This window comes from Vidua macroura, chromosome 9 (genome assembly GCF_024509145.1).
Source record: "Vidua macroura isolate BioBank_ID:100142 chromosome 9, ASM2450914v1, whole genome shotgun sequence".
In the NCBI taxonomy this organism is placed as follows: Eukaryota; Metazoa; Chordata; class Aves; order Passeriformes; family Viduidae; genus Vidua; species Vidua macroura.
Genome location: NC_071579.1, coordinates 18,381,702 through 18,403,681, shown reverse-complemented (window position 1 = coordinate 18,403,681; position 21,980 = coordinate 18,381,702). Strand labels below are relative to the sequence as shown.

General features: G+C 44.6%; 2 protein-coding genes across 2 annotated transcripts; one reads left to right on the top strand and one right to left on the bottom strand.

The window, feature by feature from the left end:
• Nucleotides 1–2,047: 2,047 nt before the first annotated feature.
• LOC128811503 (translation initiation factor IF-2-like) lies at nucleotides 2,048–3,302 on the bottom strand. The gene is made up of 3 exons (XM_053985167.1): nucleotides 3,165–3,302; nucleotides 2,637–3,123; nucleotides 2,048–2,342 (listed from the first exon to the last, which is right to left on the bottom strand). Exons 1-3 carry the CDS (start codon nucleotides 3,300–3,302, stop codon nucleotides 2,287–2,289), a joined length of 681 nt encoding a protein of 226 aa, XP_053841142.1. The 3' UTR covers nucleotides 2,048–2,286.
• On the top strand, nucleotides 3,237–5,761 carry CCN1 (cellular communication network factor 1). Its single transcript, XM_053985229.1, has 5 exons — nucleotides 3,237–3,360; nucleotides 3,467–3,683; nucleotides 4,022–4,369; nucleotides 4,510–4,712; nucleotides 4,823–5,761. The coding sequence occupies exons 1-5, from the start codon at nucleotides 3,301–3,303 to the stop codon at nucleotides 5,120–5,122; spliced, it is 1,128 nt and encodes a 375-aa protein (XP_053841204.1). The 5' UTR covers nucleotides 3,237–3,300; the 3' UTR covers nucleotides 5,123–5,761.
• The last annotated feature ends 16,219 nt before the right edge of the window (nucleotides 5,762–21,980 follow it).

The window sequence follows — 21,980 nt, the reverse complement described above, 5'->3', positions numbered from 1 at the left end:
GGGTCATGGTTTGAGACAGGCAATTGTGTGCAGGGAAAGGGTCACAGTCTAACCTGAACTCCAAACAAACTCAACCTATCTCAAGTGTTGTCAACTACTTGAAATTCAGGACAGGTTTGTTAGAAGGTTCTTCAAAGCTTTTTAAGTGACCTTTTCTTGAGCAAATGTAGGTTCAGTTAGTTTCCATCAAAGTTGTGTGAATGTGTGGTAAGACATGAAACCAAGTGAGAAAAGGCACTATCCATTGACTTTTTCTGTGGCATTTGCTGAATGTTGTGAAAGTCATAGATCAAAAAAAAAAAAAAAAAGCTCGGTGCATGTCCTTAAATTAAATGTAATTAAACAAACAAGTATTTGCATAAATCCCTGAAAAGCAAAACTGGCCAATTTACACACACAGTAGTGTGTTAGCTTCTTCTTTTTCAAAATGTTGTAATTTTTTTGAAAATTTTCATTAATCAAGGTGGTGAATCACAAACATTTTCCTCCTTATCGTAATGCTGCCGTGTAAAGAGCTATCCTGGGAAAAAAGTAGCAGTCAGATTTCCCATCTAAAAAAGCACTTTGGATTTTTAAAACTAAAGTACCACAGAAAAACTCATACATCTGTAAAACTAAGAGAAAACCAGCACAGTGGACAGCTTGAAGTCTAGAGCCCTGCTCTTCCTTGTCACCAGCTGGGGCTCAGCTAAATCAGTAGGGATGGAGAGTCATTACTACCATAACTGGCAGCCATCAAAGCTTGCTGGTGGTCTCTCTCCAGTTCTTGATGGACACACAGAATAATTTCTGTCATCAGAAATGGCACTACATGGTACATATTGGCAGTCCCCAGAGAGCTGCATATCAGTAAGGACTGGTTTTCCCTCTCAGCTGTTGTTTTTTCTGGCCAAATTTTGAGGCATACAAGTAATGAACAAAACCACCGCCGCTTTCTGAAGCGCAAGTTCTGGGCAAAGTGTTCCTGGAACTTTCATCCTAACACCTTTCCCAACTCCCCAAACCACCACAAAGTAAAACGTCAAGTCAAATTACTTGAATGAAAAGAAAACCTTGAAGGCAAGAAATTGAGCAGGGGAAAAACGCTAAAACGGGAACTCCCTATCAGGCCTGGCCCGGGCAGGGGCCTGGCCGCGGCCGGGAGGAGGGTCGGCATTGCTGAGGACAGGAGCCCCTCTGCCGGGCACGGCCAGGGCCGCGGGGACATCCCTGAGGAGGAGGAGGAGCAGGAGGAGCCGGGCTCCGCAGCCCGGCAGGCAGCGTCATCCTGTCCCCTGCGGGACACCCATGGCACCGCCCCGTCCCCGGGGTCACGGCATCCCTCTGCGGGAGAGGCTGCCCCATGCACAGCGCCCACCCCGCCTCGTCCTAGCCCCAATCCAGTCCGGTCCGGCTCCGTGCCGCCCGCGGAGCCGCTGCGGGGCCGGGGGCAGAGCCGGGACAGAGCCGGGGCAGAGCCGGGGGCAGAGCTGGGGCAGAGCCGGGACAGAGCCGGGATAGAGCCGGGACAGAGCCGGGACAGAGCCGGGGCAGAGCCGGGATAGAGCCGGGACAGAGCCCGTACAGAGCCGGGGCAGAGCCGGGACAGAGCCGGGGCAGAGCCGGGGGCAGAGCCGGGCTGTCCTCACGGCAGCGGCAGGTGCGCGGTGGCGAGGCGAGACCACCCGGCGCTGCCGCCGAGCACCCGCAGCGCTCCCGCCGCCCCGGACGGGCTCCCCCGTCCTGCGGCCCCGGCAGGGTCCCACAAGGTGCCTCATCATTCCCGCTGGTGTGGGAATGCACGGGGAACAGCACACGGGCCCGGGAGCGGCACTTACCGGAGCCCTGCGCACCGTCCTTGCTGTCACTTTGGGCCGTGGCACCGGGCAGGCGACGAGACGACCGGGCTCGGCTCCTCCGAGCGGCGGAGCTGCGGCTGCCTCCCCTCCCCGGCTGCCCGTCCCCGCTGTACGGGAATGCCGCAACCAGGTTAATCACATCCCTCCTTTCCACATCCCCCCCACCCACTGTCCCACTCGCCCTCTCCCCCTCCACTTTTCATGGCCTTTGGAGGGGTCTTTGCAAGCTTTTGCCTCTCTTTTGAATAAGCTTCTCTACCTTCCAGCCTTGAAGGCGACAAGAAAAACCCCAAACTTGTGTTGGGAACAGTAATCTAATTTGCAAAGAAAAATCCCTGGAATGGGGACTCATTGTAACGCCTTTGGGCAGCAGACCCAACTGCTGGGCTATTTCAATAAAGAAGCGAGCTGCAGCAGAACGCCAGTTGGCTCCTCCAGCAGAGTTCTCCTAAATCATGATAGACAGATTGCGTGAAAAACAGGAATTCCAAAGAATTTCCTGCCCTGGGAACAGAAGTTAAGGCTATATTTAACAACATCTGAAGCTGTCAAGAATGCTTTGTGGTTGGATAACAGAGCAGAAAAATGTGAAAAATGCGGGCTACTGCTATACCAAATATGGAAATATTGTTACGTCTGGGGTCTAAATCCCATCTGGAAGTACTTACAGCCAGGAAAAGAAAAGACGCCACAACAGAAGCCGAAACTCTCCTCCCTATCCCCAAATATTAAACTTCAACGAGGCAATGCAATTCAAGGGCGCCCAGCTTGAGTGGGGGACAGAGAACCCGGGGATACACAGGCTGAGGGGGGCCGTTCGCTGCGTGGTCATCCCGTTCCTGGCCTGGAAGCCGGGCTCATCGGCGCCGCCGGGCATCTCCCGGCTCCCGGGCTCCGCCGCGCCGGGAATCGCTCGGATGCTCGCTCGCACCGCAGCAGCAGCGCGGAGCGAACCCCGGCACGGCCGGGTGACCCTGCGGGCCGTGTCACGGCGCGGAGCAGCCGCGGGGCGCTCACGGCGGCCCGGGGGAGCTCCCCCGCCGCTGCCCGCGCAGGTGGCCGGTCGCGGGGCGCCACCGGCACGGCCCCCGGTGCGAACGGCCCCTCCCGGTGACGCCCTCGCGCTCTGCCGTGCGGGGAACGGGGCGCAGACCCCGCGCAGCGGGGAGAGGCCTCGGCGCCCCCCGCGCGGCCCGGCCGGGGCGGGAGCCCCGCGGCAGCGCCGGGCCCGCGGAGCCGGGAGACGGGGCGGGGCGGGGCGGCCGGGCGCGCGCCAGCCGCATTCCTGGGATGCCGCGAGCGCTGGACGCGGCCGCGGCCCGGAACGCGCGACGTCAGCGCCGCGGCGCACGCGGCGGCCCCGCGCCCTATATAAGGCGGTGGCGCCCGCCGCCGCCTCAGACCGCGCCGGCCGCGCTCCCGCTCTGCGCTCGCACGGGCTCCCGCTGCACCGGCGCTGGACATGGGCTCCGCGGGCACCCGGCCCGCTCTGGCGGCCGCTCTCCTCTGCCTGGCTCGCCTGGTAAGTGCCGCGGGTCTTCCCGCGGTCCGGGAGAGAGGGAGGGAGAGGAGGCGGGTCGAGTGGCTCCGCTCGCCTCCCGGCGCTCACCGGACGCTCCGCTCCGCAGGCTCTGGGCTCGCCCTGCCCCGCCGTGTGCCAGTGCCCGGCGGCCACGCCGCAGTGCGCCCCGGGCGTGGGGCTGGTGCCGGACGGCTGCGGCTGCTGCAAGGTCTGCGCCAAGCAACTGAACGAGGACTGCAGCCGATCGCAGCCCTGCGACCACACCAAGGGGCTGGAGTGCAACTTCGGGGCCAGCCCCGCCGCCCTGAAGGGCATCTGCAGAGGTAAGCGGCGACCCCGCTCCCCTGGGACGGACCCCGCGCCCCGCGGTGCCGGGGTTCGGTAATTTCGAGCCCATGTATGGTTATGCTTTGTTGTCGGTAGCTTGGCAGAACGGCACATGACTTCAGCAGTCTGGAATGCGATTCAGTATGTCTGGGCTCCGCTAAACGCACATAAGGAAAAGTGATTCCTGACTAAGTTATTGTTCTGGCCCCGCGTCCCCGGGGGGTTGTAGGGAGCTCCGCCGTACACTGAGATTAACAGACCAGCAAATACCTGTGCTTGAACCAGCGATTCCCGCCGCTCACCCCCTTCTTTCCCTTCTTGTTGATCTCTGCAGCACAGTCTGAGGGAAGACCATGTGAATATAACTCCAAAATCTACCAGAACGGCGAGAGCTTCCAGCCGAACTGTAAACACCAGTGTACGTGCATAGATGGAGCTGTGGGCTGCATCCCGCTCTGCCCGCAGGAGCTCTCTCTTCCCAACCTGGGCTGCTCCAGCCCCAGGCTGGTCAAAGTGCCCGGGCAGTGCTGCGAGGAGTGGGTCTGTGACGAAAGCAAGGATGCACTGGAGGAGCTGGAAGGCTTTTTCAGCGAAGAGTTTGGTCCGGATGATTCCGAAGGCGAATTAACCAGGAACAATGAGCTAATTGCCATTGTGAAGGGAGGCCTGAAAATGCTACCCGGTGAGTGTGGGTTTATCTGGGTGACAGTTAAGGGGAGGAGGCTAGAGGGTGGCTAGACCTTGGACCCCTTAGACCCCAAGGGAAAGAAAGAAACCTAATGAGAGAATGTATTTAGACTAACCCCTCCTTTTCTCTTCCAGTTTTTGGATCCGAGCCACAAAGCCGAACTTTTGAGAATCCCAAATGCATCGTGCAAACAACTTCTTGGTCCCAGTGCTCAAAGACGTGTGGAACTGGCATCTCCACAAGGGTGACAAATGACAATCCTGACTGCAAGCTCATCAAAGAGACCAGGATATGTGAAGTGAGGCCATGTGGCCAGCCCAGCTATGCCTCCCTAAAGGTAAATACAGACTCTTCTGGTGTTCCTCTTCTCTCTAAGCTGCTTCAGGTAGGGGGGTAAAGGCTGGAAAAGGATCCCCTGCTAATAATGTTATTGCCTTTCCTTTGCAGAAGGGAAAGAAATGTACTAAGACAAGGAAGTCTCCCTCCCCGGTGAAGTTTACTTATGCTGGATGTTCCAGTGTGAAGAAGTACCGGCCCAAGTACTGTGGCTCCTGCGTGGATGGCAGGTGCTGCACTCCCCAGCAGACCAGGACTGTCAAGGTCAGGTTCCGCTGCGATGACGGGGAAACCTTCACCAAGAGTGTCATGATGATCCAGTCCTGCCGATGCAACTACAACTGTCCGCATGCCAATGAAGCCTATCCCTACTACAGACTAGTCAACGACATTCATAAATTTAGGGACTAACTTGTGTTGGGGGTGGGATGCAAAACAGAATTTTGAAGTACCCAGCCACGGAGAAAGGACTTTTGATGGAAATGGTGCCTTGCCCATCTGAGGGCAACATCGAGATGTTACAGGAGTGCACTGTGCAACTGGACACTAATGCAACAGAGATTTAAGCATACTTAAAGCTTCATAATACTGGAGCAACTTTACTGCTTCTTTTTGGAGCACCTTATCTAATGATATACTGTTTTCTGTTTGTAAGTGATCAGATTAATGTTTTGTTCCGGTTATGAAAACTTTTCTATCTTGTTCAATTTAACACTATGCTTCTTCCCCTTCCTTCAATCTTCTCCCACCCTTTCCCAACTAAGTTGGAAGTTACATTCCTTCCTGAGGTGGGCACCTGTGGGGTGTTCACAGTGGCAGCTATTATGTACCAACTGTAGTTTAATGGCAAACAGAAATCAGTTGTTTTAAAGCTGAGTATTTTATTTATCAAACTGTAGCTTTTTGTTTGTTTGTTTCCTCTGAGGTTTTTTTACCCCTTCCAGCCCCTGTAATACTGGAATAAGTTGTAAATGATTTTAATTTTATATTCAATGAATTAAAAGAATTTATTTATGGAATTAATCATTTAATAAAGAAATATTTACCTAACTACTCTTAGTAGAGCATTCTGATAGGCAACAGGCTTAAATACAGCCTATTCGAGAGGTTTCTGTGAAAACTTTGAATTCTGAAAAGTTTGGATACTCTGAAAGTTAAAGCAAGTTCTACTGCATATGCAGAAATGGACTAAATAGCCAAGTCTAATTCTTTGAATAAATGATGCTTTGAAGGGGTGTCTGCAGTCTGCAACCCCATGCTTTAGAAAGTATACATAGAAAGAGCTTCTTGGCACTGAATGCAAATCTTTGATAGACTGAAATGTTAATTAGACTGTCAGATTATTCAAACTGTCCTGGAATTTGCTACATAAGGCACTTCATTAGAATGCAGTGCATGCACAGTGATGTTGAACATTGGGGTGAAAATGGTCATCAGGTCTCACGTTTTTTGGTGGCTGCTTTTTGCAAATTAATACATTTCTATGGCAGAGGAATGCTTCCTACAGGCTGCAGGAGGTAGTTTGCTTTCACTAAATTCAAATTAAATGAGCTTGAAGCAATGACTTTTGTTAATCCCAATAACACAGTGATGAAAAGTAAACATACTGTTAACAAGAGAAGAATGTGAGGAATTTCAAGTACTAGTCCCATAGAATAGAAAGCAAGGGAGCTACTCTTTTCCTCACTTCCCCTTCCCACTTTTTAAATATGCAATTACACTTTGCACTGTGGGACACAGATGACATTTGGCTAAGCAAGGGAGCTTGCTGGCATGCAGTAAAAAAATGACATTTAAAGAAATGAACTAGAGCAGGATCTGAGAAGGCATCCAACATTGTACACTTCTGGTTAGCTTAAAGCTGTGCTACAGATAAGAGTGACAGGAAACCTGCAACAGGGTGTTATTTTCTTCTTGTGTGGGTATTTCTCTGTCAAAATATTCTCCCACTGTCTTTAGTAAGAAAGATACTGCTCCTAAAAAACAGACTGATTTTGAGGTTTTGGAATTGCGAGGGGGTGTCATTCAGTGTCATTAGTTACAAGCAGAATTGGTTAAGGGTCAATTTTTTATTAATTAGACATAAATATCTCAATAAAAGAAATAACCAAATATCTCAGAAGCTTATCTCTGGCAGCTAATGCTTTGTCTGAGAAATTACAGCCTTCCCTCTTTTCTGCTCAGTCAAGTTTTCTCCCTGAAGGCGTTCAAAAGTTGAGCTGTTTTGGAATTCACCACCTGGCCACCAGTCTCAGCTGTACCTAAACGTGTCTGTACAGTATTTGTTGACAGCAGAAGGGTAAAAACGCAAGGAAGCACTTTTGTTTGGCTTCTATGTAGATCTAGCACTGAACACTTCACAACATCAGCTGCTCGCTGGGAAACCATCAGGTTTACACACTGGGTTACTGTCGGGCGAGGAAGAGGCTACAGCGCTCCCAGACACCCAGCAGCTGCAGGGCATTCCTCGCCATCGCCACCGTCACCCACACTTGAATGACATCCATCTTCACACCAGCGTAAGTCACAGCTCCCCGAAGATCACATGTACGTGTAACTGTAGTGCACACAGAGCCCACAGCTGTGACACACACGTCACGGACAAACAGCGGCCCTGCCGACTCCTGCCGGGAGCGCGGCTCTAGCCAGGCCCCGGCTTTACAACCTGCGCTTTGCTTTTTCCATCTTAAGGGGTGCTTCTGTATCCTGCTCTCTGGAAACGTGCTGTTGAGACAATAAGGGCTGTGGAGGCAGGTCAGATAAATATAAAATATACTAAGTGAAGTTATCCTGACATAAAAAGAGTAAAATTAATGCCACTAAAAAAACCTGCAAGTCTTTCAAAGTGGGGCTGTCACACCAACAGGTCATCATCCATATAGTCCTCTCTTCTGTTTTGCATTTCACAATTACTTGGCAAAACTAATTTTACAACACTATAAAGGGAATCACTGTCATTTTTTGAGTGTCATCTTTGTACTTGCTTTGAAACCTTTATATCCACTGTTGTTCCAGCAGAATAAAAGAAAACCTAAAAACCTAAGTAGTAGCTGTGGATATATAAAGGATTATAAACTCAGATTCCATTAAGTGAAGCAGCAGGGATCACAGGTAAAGAAATGAGCAGAACTATAATTGTATTTCTTATCAAAGATATCCTGCTTCTAGAGGAATACTAGGAGATGAGTTAGGAACATGATAAATAATGTACATAACAAAAAGCTGTTCATCTGGAGCGGATTCAAACCCTGAAAGTAAAGCCACCAGCACCGTGTGGGGCTCCCTGGAGCTGGGCAGAGCCGGGGGAGTCCAGACACGCCAGGAGGGAGCGGCACTGCCTCAGCCTTCAGCGCAGGTTGCGGCACTGTCCCCTCCACAGCAGCCTTGCTCAGCCATTCTGCCTGTCCCCTCTCCTGTGTGTCCCGGTCCTTCGGCTGCTCCCTTCCCAGCCGCTGGCCCCGTCACGCCGCACCGGCACAGGGCACTCGGCCGAATCCGCTGCTGCCGCCACAAGGAGCGTTTCTCACACTACAGGCTGAGGATCGAAGGAACGCCTAGCCCTGTGTTCCACGCACTTATTTCCTTGATGGTGGTAAGCGCTATAATATCGAGGTTACACATAAAATATTCCCTACTATTGAAGGCAACACAGTGAAGACAAAGTTTCAGCTTCCATAAGTGCCCCATGACAGGAAACAAAACAAAAGCAGGAACACGCAGACAGACTTCCATGACTACACAAAGTCCTTGTGGGATGCTGCCAGCTCGCTCCTGTGAAGCAGCAGCAGGTGGAGGAAAACCTGATACTGTACTGACAGTGGGACAACCGAGCTACTACTGAACCCTCATGGGGCTGTGAGAATCTCTTTATGCACACATCAATTACTGCAGAGCCCATGGCAGATCAGTCCCCTGGGCTCCCTGACACTGTCTGGGAACAGGCCCATCTCCCTGCTACTCATGGGCAGCCACTGGGCGATGCAGGAACAGGCAGTGACCCTGTGACCAGTGGGATTGCTGCAGGAGGATTTCCAGTCCACTGAACCTGCATGAATCCCTCACACATATTGAGGGCTGAAACAAAAAAGTTTGCAGTGGGAAGCCATTCCTGGTTGGAAGTCAAACCTACCTACCTACACAGAAGCAGTTAAATGTGTAACACCAGAGCTCTTGGAAGACGCTTGCCCTTCTGAGCTGATCCTGCAGAAATGCATGTGCACAATTTAGCTCACTCGTTTAATCAATGAAACTATTTTGATGCAGGGCTCCAAGTGCTCAGCACACAGCAAGGGAACGCTGTATAGTTTTACCAGCTGCTCTGCCTCAGACCAGTTCCTTTCATGTAGATGTGTCCCTGTTTTTACCTTCAGTTTTTTCCTGCATATTACATAGCCACAATTAAAACAGCGCACAGAAACAGGGAGGTGTCGGAGTGAAAGCAGTAACATAAAACTAGCTTTGGAGCTACTAAGAAATGCACTCCAATGCACAGACAACTAAACTGCATTAAACTGCAGTGAGACTTGGTGTCTAGAAAATATAAATCCTGCAAAAAAAACCCCTCCAACCAACAGAATGATACAATAAGCATCTCTCTATCATGCTGTAAAGACCAAACACCAAGAAACTGAATAAATAGCATCCACTATGCTATGGTTCCTCCCATAAAACTACACAGCTATGACTTCTATGTACACAATTTATATTGGAGAAGATCCTGAAAGACCCCAAGGCACCATTCACATAAGCAACTTCATCTGTCTTGAAGTACAACCACTTATGGGATGGAATGTAACAACCATCCAGGATGAAAACATTACACATTTTTTGGTAAGTTTTCATTTTTTAGTCAGAAGAAATTCAAAAGTGGGGTGAACACATTTGCCCAGATGGGAATCCAGCTGGGACATACACATTAACTATTTCACCTCCTGACAAATGGCAGTTTCAATCAGAATGAAGGGACTCAAGTTAAGTGAGTGAAACAATCAGCAGTAGCCCAGCAGTGTTTTGAGACCACTGAATGTCAGATCAAAAGAAGCCCAGTATAGCAGCCAACTCGAAGACACCAGTTTCTTTGAAACTACTCATTTCCTTCAGCATCTCAAACCAACAAGGTTTGAGAACAACTCCTACTTAGTCTATTAACTTGACACAATCAGACATCAAGATGTCATGGCCATAAAACCAGCAGAGTTAGGAACCTGAAATAGGAAAATGCATTTTTCTCTACAGAGACAGGTATTTGTGCTGTAGTGGAACAATGCTGCTAAAATCAATGTCGATGCTCAAGCACAGCTGAAAGTAGAGGCTGGGAAAAAAGGTCAACAAAGAGATACCACTGAGAATTTAGATCACAGAATCACAGAAATGCTAAGCTGGAAGAGACACAATAGGATCACCAAGTCCAACTCTGGGCCCTGTACAGGAGACCCCAGGGGTCACACCGTGTGCCTGAGAGCATTGTCCAAACACATCCTGAACCTCTCAGGTGATGCAGTGACCACTGTCCTGGGGAGCTGTTCCAGTGCCCAAACACCCTCTGGGTGAAGACTTCTGATATCCGACCTAACCCTGCCGTGCCTCAGCTCCAGGCCATTCCCTGGGTCCTGTCACTGCTCACTGAGCAGAGATCAGTGCCTGCCGCTCCTCTTCCCCTCACGAGGAAGTTGTGACTGCACTGAGGTCTGCCCTCATCTCCTCCAGGCTGAGCAGACCCAGTGCCCTCAGCTGCTCCTCACAGCTTCTCCTCAAGGCCCTTCACCATCTTTGCCCTCCTCTGGACACTCTCTAATAGTTTAATGTCTTTCTTACACGGTGGCACCCAAAACTGCCCCCAGCACTCGAGGTGAGGCTGCCCCAGTGCAGAGCAGAGCAGGACAATCCCCTCTCTTGCCTGGCTGGGGATGCTGGGCCTGATGTCCCCAGGACATGGTTGCCCCTGCTGGCTGTGTGAAAGTGATGGGGACTTCTTGGCAAGCTTCTAATGCCACCCATCCATTCTTTTTTGTTACTATCTACATCTCATCCACTGACTTAATGTTTACCTCACTTTAGCACAGCTCAACTTCCTATTGGCACTCTTGGCAAAACTGACAAGTTCTGGAACTACAATACAGACCCCCAGCAGAGAACGTGGAAGCAAGGAATGGAAAGGCAAAAGCAGCTTTCACAGTAATTTCTTTCTTTCTCCTTGAGGCAGAACATGGATGATGGGAAGAAAGTGGCAATGCAATTTTAAAAACAGTTTTGCTTTTCCACCATCCTGAAATGATGCAGGAACCAGCTAGTTCCCAGTGTAGTCATTTATTCTCTAAAAAAGGACTCCCTCTCCCTTCTCACTTCTATTCTTCCTTCTCTGGCAGATTATTTTGACCTCATTCTGATTTGCCATGCAACCACTTGAACAGCTGTACTGATGCAGCTGATGCAAAAAGAAGTCTCATGCAAATAGATTAGATAAGTACAAGGACTACTGTGCCAGTCAAATAAAAAGGAATTAATTCCACCATTTCTATCATGAGTTCACAAAGACTTTCCCTTACCCCAAAGGTAGGCAGAGCTCTAGTGGCTTTTCATATTTTATCACCCTATTGACTTTTCCTGCCAAAAAGCCTACTATAGTAAGATATCCTGAAAATGCTTTTCTGCAGGAAAAGTTGTCAGCAGTGAAATCACGCCAGACATGGGGAACTTCCAAAGCAACAACAAAAAAGCTACAATGCACAGGACCATTGAGGGAAAGAAGGTCTCGCTACAAAAGCATGACTAGAGCAAAGTCACTGTACTATGGGTCTCTGAGACCTGCTGGGGCATAATGAGAACACACTTCTGTTATCAAATCACAGACAGATAGCAGAACAACTACCCCTCTTTTTACCTGGCTTTACGCGGCATCTGTAACTTCCCTTTCAGTTTCAGTATTTCTTTTATTTTTGTTGCCATTTCTTGTCCTGCATAATGTGACTTCTTTCCATTTCACCACAGATTTCCAGCAAATAAAACCATATGCACTACCATAGCAACATTTTAATACAAACACAGTGTAATCTTTGTTCACTGAAGTACACAGTTCATTTCTTTTTCTCTTATTAACAGAATCTGCATCTGCATACAGTTTAACTGAATGTCATAGCAACAACATAAACATCAATTCAAGATATTTTTTCCTTTGGAGGGCAGAAGAATAAATGTTTTCAGGAAAAGAGTGTGGAACTTCAAGCAGAATGAAATGTTTGTGACTAAACAGGGCCTGAAGTTACATCATCATGGCTGTATATTTACACTTGGAAAGCCTGCTCTTGCACAGTGTTGTACATTCTCAGCTCCTACAGATGTCAACAGAGAACAGCCGTATCTGGCAGGGCAAGGACTGAATCCCAGCTATGCTGACACACAACACGTAGCTGGGACTTGCTATCAGCACTCCCATGAACTTAGAAATCCATGTACTGCTTCAGACTGGAGTCCATGTTCTACACTGAGTTTTCCTCTAATGCAGAGTAAAACTGCACTGTTGACTGGAGTAACAAAAACTGGTCCAGCATGCCTCCAAGGACCAGTGCCAGCCACACATTCTGTGGCATGACCCTCTTTTCCTCTACGGATCAACAATTCCTAATGCCAAGATAAATGTAGCAAAACTTAGAATTGGAATGTGCTCATTCAAAACGGAGCTGTTACACTGACAGGGGGTACAACGCTGTTTACCCATGACAACTCAATTATGCCTCATACCCCCAGGAAGTTATACAAAAAAGGAAAAGAACCAAGTTCTCTCCCATGGCTGACTCAGTCCTACCTCCCAGCTACTTCTGTGTGCTTAGCTATGCTCTATTTTTGTCCTTTAAGATTTGTGAAAGGGATGACATCATTAAGCTTTAAATTTTTTTAAGCAGTGTTTTCATTCAGGACAAGAGCCTTTACTCTTTGTAAGCTGATAGTCCTTCAGCTCCAGCATGCTGAAAAGCCTAAACGTTAAAAGAAATGCTGTAACAGCCCTACACAGAAATAACTTGTTCCTTCTGTGACAAATAGTTTATAGAGGAAAATAAATGAGTAAGCATAGTAGGCATAAAATCAAGCACTCAATGCAAGCTGGTGTTGAATGACGAAGACTAAAACAACATCACACAGTTCTCATTCACAGACATGATCTGTTCTAAATCAAGGCAGAATCCTGTAGGGATCTGTGTGTAATAGGACTACAATAGTATGTTTTCAAAATGGACAGAATGGAAGCCTTCTAGGAAGCCTCAGCCCCATGTCTTAAATTTCTAATTTTTGACCAGAAATTTAAAAAATACAGAAGGTGCTTTTTCTCTCTTCTGTTTATTACAAGGTGCCTGTTCCAGGTTAAGTCACTCAAAAAAAAAAAAAATTAAGAACTTTCCTTAACTGCCTATGAAAGTGCTAAAAAACATCTGCCTAGCACAACAGTGCATGAACTTTGATTATATCAAGAACCTCATTATTATGAAGAATTATGACTAATATGAAGAATTTTGATTTCTTATTATAAAGAAAAACTGAAAAAGCTTAGGAAAGCTGAATGAAATATTTGAATTGCATTTTGGTTTGTATTTGATCAATCACCTCTGTTCAAACTATTGTAACTGTAAAAATAGGTAAGTAGAACCTAGGAAAGAATGGCAAACGCTACGTTTTACTCTTAGTTTGACTGAACTCTGGAAGATTATTCCCAGCTTTGTCTGGGAAATTTCAGTTCTAGTAACCACCACAGGAATGCTCCTTAATAATGTTTTAAAGCCTTTTTTAAGGTAAATCTGAAGGACAGATTTAACAGCATCTTCATTTAAAAATAAATTATGTTGTGTGTGACTCACAAGGAAGCTTAAGGTAGATTTATATAAGAAAAAAAACCCACAGGCAAACCCCGTGTACGAAAGTACAATTAATGAAAACCCCCAAGAATACAGGAAAGTAATGTAAATCACAAATCTGTGCTCCTCAGCCAAAGACTGATCACACACACACGCAGATCAACACTACTACCTGCAGCACTCATTTTCACTGTGCTCTGAATCCAACAGAAGTGCCATGCTTTTACTCCAGATGAAACATTTTCTGGCAAATGAACTGTGGCAGTTTTGCTATTCGGCTCTTTTATTGGTATTACTATGAATGAGTTCAAGACTGGTCTAAAGTAATTTGTGGCTACCAAGTCAGTGTGCAGCAATCACTGATTAGGAAAAGCTTATTCACTTTCACTTTCACTGAAAAAATAAGAAAGCAGCACCTATAGCTAGGAATCTTGGTCCTTTAAAAAGGATTAAAGAAACAAACGTTGAAACAAGAGGTGGGCAGAGGACCAACAATGACTAAGAAAGAAAATAGAGCACAGGTGGTTACTGCCAGGCGAGAAGAAAAACTTTCCTGTTTCACCAGAGGTTGCAAAACACACAAGAGAAAGGACACATGATACCACTGGGAGAAAAAGTAGTATGTGACTACAAAGGTCTGACACTCTGGCCAAACTTCAGTAGTGAGCTGTCATGGTAAACAGCTATTAACTCCATTTTCTTTAAAAGGGAAAAAAAAAACCCTTCTAAAACTTAGAACATCTCAAAAATCCTCTCCATGCAGCATGACTAGTGAGACCCAGCAGCCTGCTGCCCTGAATCCCAGACTGGGAGTCCAGAAGCCCAAACCCTCTCCTGTACTGCTCCCACAGCTTCCTGTTACCTCCAGAAGTTCCTTCACTGCTTTGTTTTGTGTTTCTACCCACAACATCAGCACTGGCAGAAGAAGACTTATGACTGAAATACCACCTTCATGGCAATTTAGCACACACCCCAGGCCACCAACACACAAAGGTGCTTGTCTCAAGCAGGAGACAGGGTCTGGGAACTAAGGCAGCAGCAACCTCAGAGAGCTGTTCAGAGTGATTATGTCCTGAAGACAAATGCTGGCTTGGCCAGACCCTTGCAAAACTTAGGCAAAGGCTGATGCTGATTCCTGAGAATGCACTGGTGCAGTGGGGAGAGGGGCTCACCTGGCTTGCACCACCTGTGATATTTCTGTTCTCATCCTCCAACAGACCCCACAGGCAAAGGGGACTTGGATACAGGATAGGTGGTCTGTGATCTAAGGATCTTTTCAGAAGTTAACAACTGTCAGCAGACAATACAGTACAGGATTTTTTTCTCCTTTACGATTTATTTGTTTTTAAGTAGGTAAATTTAGCTGATATACCAGTAAGTATTTACAATAACTAACTTCAGTAGGTACTGGGAGTATGAGATGCATAACACAGGCATTCTTTAGAAGTCCAGTGTTATCTGCATTAGTGCCAGTCTATGCATCCATTTCTATGCATTTAAAAACTCATGCTAATTTAGAAGACCTGGAGAGAAGACTAAACACACTTGCAACATGACACCCTGAAAACACAGTCTGACCTCTCCATTAACAGATGGAAAAAGATGTAACCAAATAAGGAACAAAAAAAAAAAAAAAGTATTGCACCAAGCACCCAAAATGTCACCAGAGAAGATCAAAAGTGACATAGGACCATTTTCAGTAGTTCAGTGTTACACTGAAATACTCTAAAAGGAAACTGATCTAATGAAATAACTGTACTTTTTTGCTAGTAAATTTAAGCATTAAGACTCAAATCAACATATAAATAGAAATATGTGATCAGATATTTAAACCCAAACATTTGAAACTGAGCTGGTTAGGGAAAAAGGAAAAACAATGGTGCAATTAAAGACTGCAATTAAATTAGAATATTTTTGTTTTTCTGGGACCACAATTCCCCATCTTTTTATTTACATCTCTAAATATCCATTATTAAATCGAAAAATAGTCAAGCACTTTGAGAGTGCTACCTTTAGTAAAGGAAGTTAAGCCAAACTTCTAGGAACTTAGTTGTATCAAAAAAATGTAATTAAATAATAATAAAAAAAAATAAAAGCTCATTCCATCCTGTTCTCTCAAAGAACTGTCATGAACTGTCCCGAATTTCCCCTTCTTCCACAGATGAAAGGGATGAGCTTTCACTGTCTGAGTTCTCTGCAGGCTCACTGCCATCTGAGGATATAGAACACAAAAAACAAACAAGCAATTAGTTTCAGCAATGTTGTTTGCTCATCAAACAGAAGCAGTTTTGTACCTTCTTTTCCTCTTAAGTACTTTTTTCTTTAGGACAGCTATTTCATAAAACATTACCAGTTTCACGACATAGGATAAAGCCCTGGATAGGACCTCATTGTTGAGGGAGAAAGCAAGGCAATGTTGAGAATTTCTTTTACCTTTTAAATCTTGGTCTTTCAGTCAAGTAAGAAAGCAGAGTATTTATCCCCCACAAAACTCTAGATCTACTGAGACTTAAAATTATTCTTTTGGCTTGGTTTAAATGTTGTTTTCTGGGATGTCACAGACATATATCACAACTGTAATGAATTATAAATAATTTACACTTTTCTTAGCATTTCAGTTAAGATGTGGAACTACAGAGAAACTGGAAATGGAAAATTAAAATTCCACATGTTCCAGCATCCCAAACGTAGTTATAAGCTATGTAAGTCCATAAGCTAAGGCAGGTGAAGTTCAAGGCACACAATAACTTATGCTTTAGGGCACAGCTATTTGCTCTGCTGAGATCATATAGTGAAATTCTCATCTCCAAAACTGGTCTTCAGCCTCACACCCCACAGATCCTTCTTTAACAAGCCCTGACCCTGGTCACCTTGCGCTGATGTCATCAAATGCCACTTGGTTGGTGACAGTCAAGCAGCACAAAAATAAACTACAGCAAAGCAGGCCCATGATTCACACTCTGCTCTCATTGTTATTTTCAGTATTTGATCTATGAATTTAAAGATTTTTTGAGCATTTAGTATCCGAGGTTTCATTAAGAGAATGTTACCAAAAGGGAGCTGATGCAGTATAGCTACTGTCTGGTCAAGAGAAGTTCTACAGCTGGCAAACATGGATAATACACAGGACACAGTGTGCACCTGTACAGTTTCCAAGGAATTTGTTCAAGAAAATAGAAGCATTTCACCCAGAAACATCAGAGGTCACATTTTGTCTATATTAAATCTAGTGTATAATCAATTAACATTTATATGTCAGATATGTACTGAGTAATGCAAAAAGTAAGGCCTGTGAAAGCTTCCATAATCCCCTGCTATCTTCAGCCATGACTGACCTTGTATGCTGAAATCAGAGCACCTGTAGTTTTTGCTGTTAGGCAAGTCAAGCAGCAAAACATCACATAAAAGAATGTGGCAATCTTCCGACTCTCAGCAATGCTCAACAGATAGATTTTACTTCTGTTACAGTAATACTTAACAGGAATTACAGATTGTCTTCACTAAAAAAAAGTATACTTGAATGGTGCTGATAGCATTGCCTATAAATTAAGATTGTCCAATCCGTGTCACCATAAGTAAACTGTCTGCAGTTTACTTCTAATGTAAAATTTAAACTCTGAGTATTTCAGTGGCAGTTTCCTTCCTCAATCTTTATTTTCCTTATGTAGTTGAAAGTTTCAGCCAAAATACTTCAGCCATTTCTGAAAAGAAGAATAGGAGAAATAGGCTTTATACTCATTAAATCCTAGCAGCTTCTCTTTGAAGGTGTCCAGCTCTAGCTATCCCCAAGTCATTGGGGGTTACTACTTGAATCTCAGGGAGAATGGTGGTGTTTCCCCACCATGTGCCTGTTGCTGTGGCCATGAAAACTTGATTCTGTTCTGCCTGGGGCAGGGGGCAGATCTGAGATTGCTCAGGAAGGAAACAGTATTTTAGCAATTGAATTCCCCTAAGACTTTACTTCTTGTTCTAGCCTGGGTCCCTGGCAAACAGGGTCAGCAGGGTTACGGCTGCCTGAGTCCCCATGCTCAGCAGACACCCTGCCACATGTCCACTTATGAGTGTGGCAGCTGTTTGCCTGGAATGCAAAGGGAGGTCAGCGCCAGGCTCCCAGCAGGACAAGTGTCCCTCTGGACAGGGAGGCAGGGAGGAAAGGCAGCACTGGTGGCAGTAGGATCAGCAGGATGGATGGCCTGGGAGGAGAGGGCCACTGATACAGAAAGCCATACATGGCAAAGAAACTGAACTGCAACAAACACAGAAGATGCTGTAGCAGAAAGGTCACTTCTTGGGAGATGGGAAGGGGCTAAAATACTTCTCTGATTACAACAGACTTCTCCCTGGACAGTCTGGAGGTTAACATAATATTTGCACTCTTAGCAATTATCTGTGAATGCAACTGCAAAATCAAACTGAAAACTGTTTTTTCCCTCCTATATTCTGTAAAGATGACATACAAAAGAAAAGCACAATGACCGTGACACACTAACTAAAATGGTACTTTGTCTTCAGGAAGAGTAATAGCAACAAAAAAATCCTCCAGCTTTTATATTCATGTTGTGAACATGCTTTTCCTCAAAGAATCTGCAATTACTGTCACATGCTTCTACTCTGAACAGAAAAAATACCAAGAACACAGTTTCCCAATCTAACTCAAGGCTGAAGTTGATTATTAATATCTTAACCAAGAAGATGACCATATGTTATGATAAAAGTTGTGAAAATCATGGTATTTTTGCCATTAGCTGTAACTTTTGCTATGTCATACCCAAGACACCTTAACTGGGGGCTATTAAATTCATTTTTATGGAATCTATAGAAACAGTTAAAACAACAACAAAAATCAAAGGTTCTCAAAACTGGAAATGGCCAGTAGTGTTCTCAGAACCCCTGCAGGGATGACTACTCATCAAATGATTCCTGCAGCAGAGGAAGGTTACTGTCCTCAAGACAGACACTTGCACTGCCCTGTGGCAGAGCTGCTGGCACTTCCCAGCTATTACTGGCTCTCTCTTCCCCTCCTCTTCTGCCTTTTACAGAGTCAGGTAGTTGCTGCAGCAGCATGACCTCAAAATACCGTTGTTCAATCAACACTTACTTGAATCTACACCCATAAAAGGACAACCTCCCTATTAACTTAGGAGATAATGACAACCCTATACAGATTAAGTACATGAGTCAATCAATTGTAATTCCCTCCTGACCTCTAAATCATAGAGGTACAGCTGAGTACTGAAAAGCAAGGCTCCTAGACCTTGAAATAATGGATGAAGAAAGAAATCTATTATTATTTCCCAAAGAAATAATGAATAAACTCAAAAGCAGCCAGCTTCATGTACTGCAGTGTCTGTACATGCACTCCCAGCGTGAGTAACACAAGTTACTCAGACCTGACCCCTACCTTATCCCCTCAGAAGCCCCTGCAGTGTATAGCACAAGGAATTTTTGCATGCCACATCTTTGGGTGCAGATTGCTCTCAGTGTAATCTAGCCAGAACAGCTAAGCTCCATGGAGGTTCAGTAGCACTGACAATATTCTCAGTCCATCATTCAAATTATACACATATAGAGCCATGACTGAGCTGCTGCAGCGAAACAGTAACTGCAAATATATCTCAAAGATTTTCTGCAAAAATCTGTAAGAATTAGAGACTGGCCCATCACTGAAAATTATGGGATATGATAACTAAGGTGACTAGGTGGGGCACCAGGAGATGAGAACTGATTCCCTATTTCAACAGCTGAAATATCTTGTAGCTTCAGAAACAGATGCTGGGACATGAAACCTTTTTACTGAAGAGAAAAATGGAAATTAACTTAAAAACTAAAAGCAAATTCCTGCTAGATGTGGATTCTCTTCCAAATTAACTCCATGATCAAAGTTCTCCCTTGGCAAAATAATTTTTAAAATATAATACTGTGCTTTTAAGCCACCCAAAAAGTGACTTTCCCATTATGATTTCTAATAACTATCTCACAACTCAGAATTATATGTTCAGTGTTAGAAGCTATGCTAGAAAATAATGGAGAATGATTCCTTTGCATGATTATCAGGTTTACTTAAAATTCATCTTCGCCAGACAGCCTGACTTTTCAGAAATAATCAACTCTGTCAAACTTTGCTACATAAAAAAAATTAGCAAGAGTCTGAATAGTTGTTTCACCTTAGTGGCTAAAAATATATAAAAACCCCAGTAAAGCACCAGTAAACAAAGTAAGAAAAAACATATCCAATACAGCTCATGGATGTATGCCATCAGGCAGCAATTTTAAGACAAGAGCATTCATAACAGCTTTTTCTATAGCAATCTTTAAGCTTCAGAAGGAAATATAAAACATATTGCTCATTCCTGGCAACTAGTGTTTATATAACTAAAATATCCAAGTATAACATAACAGGAAATAAATATATGCTCACCTTGGCCAAGGACCACCATGTCATTCTTCAGTGTTTTCAAGACCACAAAAAATGTTGGATACTCAATTATTACTTTGCCTTTCAGATTATCTAGAAGGCTTTTGCTGGCATCCAGTTCATTGTACCTTAAAAATAACAGGAAGTTTACTTTGGATTTTAATATTAGCAGGGACATAAATGTACATTTGCTGTGTGGGGAAAAAAAAAAAAAAGTAAAAGGCTTTCTGGCATTTCACATGATTTTCAGGTGATACCATGTCCAGAAGAACTACCTTACAACTCAAATTATATATCCAATCTTATTCTCCAACTACACAATTTTTTAAACCTTCCTAATACCTAAGCATAAAGAACAAAAGGAGAATGAAAGTCAAATTTCTCTAGGGGTTGATATGTTTTATTTTGTCTTAATGAATATCTTTAGCAAATCAGATAAGGACATAGGGTTATCAAAACTGATACCTTTATCAAAATCTGATTCTAAATTGAAAACAACATTTAATATTTTACTTATGGGCTTTAACACTACAGGATTAATTTACTCGATTACTAGTGTACCTTATTTATCACCTTTGCTTATGAATTACCAGTGAAGCCCTAGGAAGATGAAATAAAAAGCTTATCTGAACAACTACTAAAGCACAGGTATGCTGGAGCACTTAGAGCTCTGTTTTTGTAGGAGAGATATCCTTGTTCTGATACAGGAGCATTACAGCAATAATTTCTAAAAGATGGTACAATAGCTGCTATGCCAGAGGAAATCTCTGCTCACAGCACCATCAGTGAGAAGCTCCCTGCACAAATCCCCACGTGTGTGTGTGCTCCAGAGGCACAGGACTGGATGTGCAGTCCCTTCCCAGAAAAGGGCTCCTCTTCAGCCCAGAGAGTGAAAGCAGGTACATAACAAATGATACCACAGTAATGAAAAGTAAACTGAGCATCCTCTCCACAATTACTCTCTCAAACTCTAATGCTCTCTCCCAGCTCTTTCACTATAAACCTGGACATGGGATTTTGTGGAAAGGAAGGGAAGTATTTCAAAGGTTTCTGAAAGAGGGACCTTGTTGCCTTCACTTACCATAACTGAGGCATCCAAAGGATGCTCTGATATTATTACACTACAATCTGAGTTATGCAACTTTCTGTATCCAGCATTATTAAATTATCAGTAAGCTAATGTATCAGCTAAGGGCAAATGAAGTTCAAAACAAAAATATTCAAAAATATACTACAGGCAGTATGTGGGGTATTTCCCATAGCTGCTCGACCTCCTCTGATCATTAACATATTATACAGTTGTGTTTTCTTTTGCCAAAACCAACATGGGATAGGTGAAGGACATTATATACTTCATGATTTACAATAATGTGTGATTAAAAGCAGTACACTGGGAGTCAGCACATAAGAAGAATATTGGAGGTAAACCAGGAATTGAGTTCCTGGGATTTAAGGGAAACTTAGTTTGAGCAAAAATTCTTTCATATTCAACTTCAAATCATCATGAAAATATTTGGTTTCATGTTTCTCTCAAGCCAAAGTAATTACGACCTCTTTTTACTGCAACACTTGAAAAGGGATAACAGTACATGACATGTCTTATTGAATCCATTCATAAATTGTGGATTAACACACATGAGCAGAAACATATTTACTGCTTTATTTACAGTAATCTAAATGCAAAGTATGGCAATACCTTTCCTTTGGCAAGGACCTCAACACATTCCTTTCTGGTTAAGCAAACATTTACCACCAAGAGGCTAAAGTAATTCACATGCCACAATACACTTTCCATTATCTCATATTTTAGACAAAACATCTTTAGCGTCCAGCTTGGCATAAGATAAAACATTTGTACTTAAAACTATTTTATGATAGTAAATTACTGAAGTGTTAGATCACTGAGTCAGAGCTTTATCTTTTTTTGTTGAAGTAAATTTTATTGGTTGACAGTGACAGGAAAAACATCTAAATTTTCAGTCCGTAATGTGGGCCGTAAACTTCAGGAAGA

What these genes read in the sequence shown, in the direction of transcription:
- LOC128811503 (XM_053985167.1), bottom strand. Translation starts at nt 3,302, where the DNA reads ATGTCCAGCGCCGGTGCAGCGGGAGCCCGTGCGAGCGCAGAGCGGGAG. An exon ending in CCGCGGCGCTGACGTCGCGC is followed by an intron (nt 3,124 to 3,164) that starts GTTCCGGGCCGC and finishes GCGGCATCCCAG; the next exon opens with GAATGCGGCTGGCGCGCGCC. An exon ending in AACGGCCCCCCTCAGCCTGT is followed by an intron (nt 2,343 to 2,636) that starts GTATCCCCGGGT and finishes TTCTGTTCCCAG; the next exon opens with GGCAGGAAATTCTTTGGAAT.
- CCN1 (XM_053985229.1), top strand. Translation starts at nt 3,301, where the DNA reads ATGGGCTCCGCGGGCACCCGGCCCGCTCTGGCGGCCGCTCTCCTCTGC. An exon ending in AGGCCTGAAAATGCTACCCG is followed by an intron (nt 4,370 to 4,509) that starts GTGAGTGTGGGT and finishes TTTCTCTTCCAG; the next exon opens with TTTTTGGATCCGAGCCACAA. An exon ending in CCAGCTATGCCTCCCTAAAG is followed by an intron (nt 4,713 to 4,822) that starts GTAAATACAGAC and finishes TTTCCTTTGCAG; the next exon opens with AAGGGAAAGAAATGTACTAA.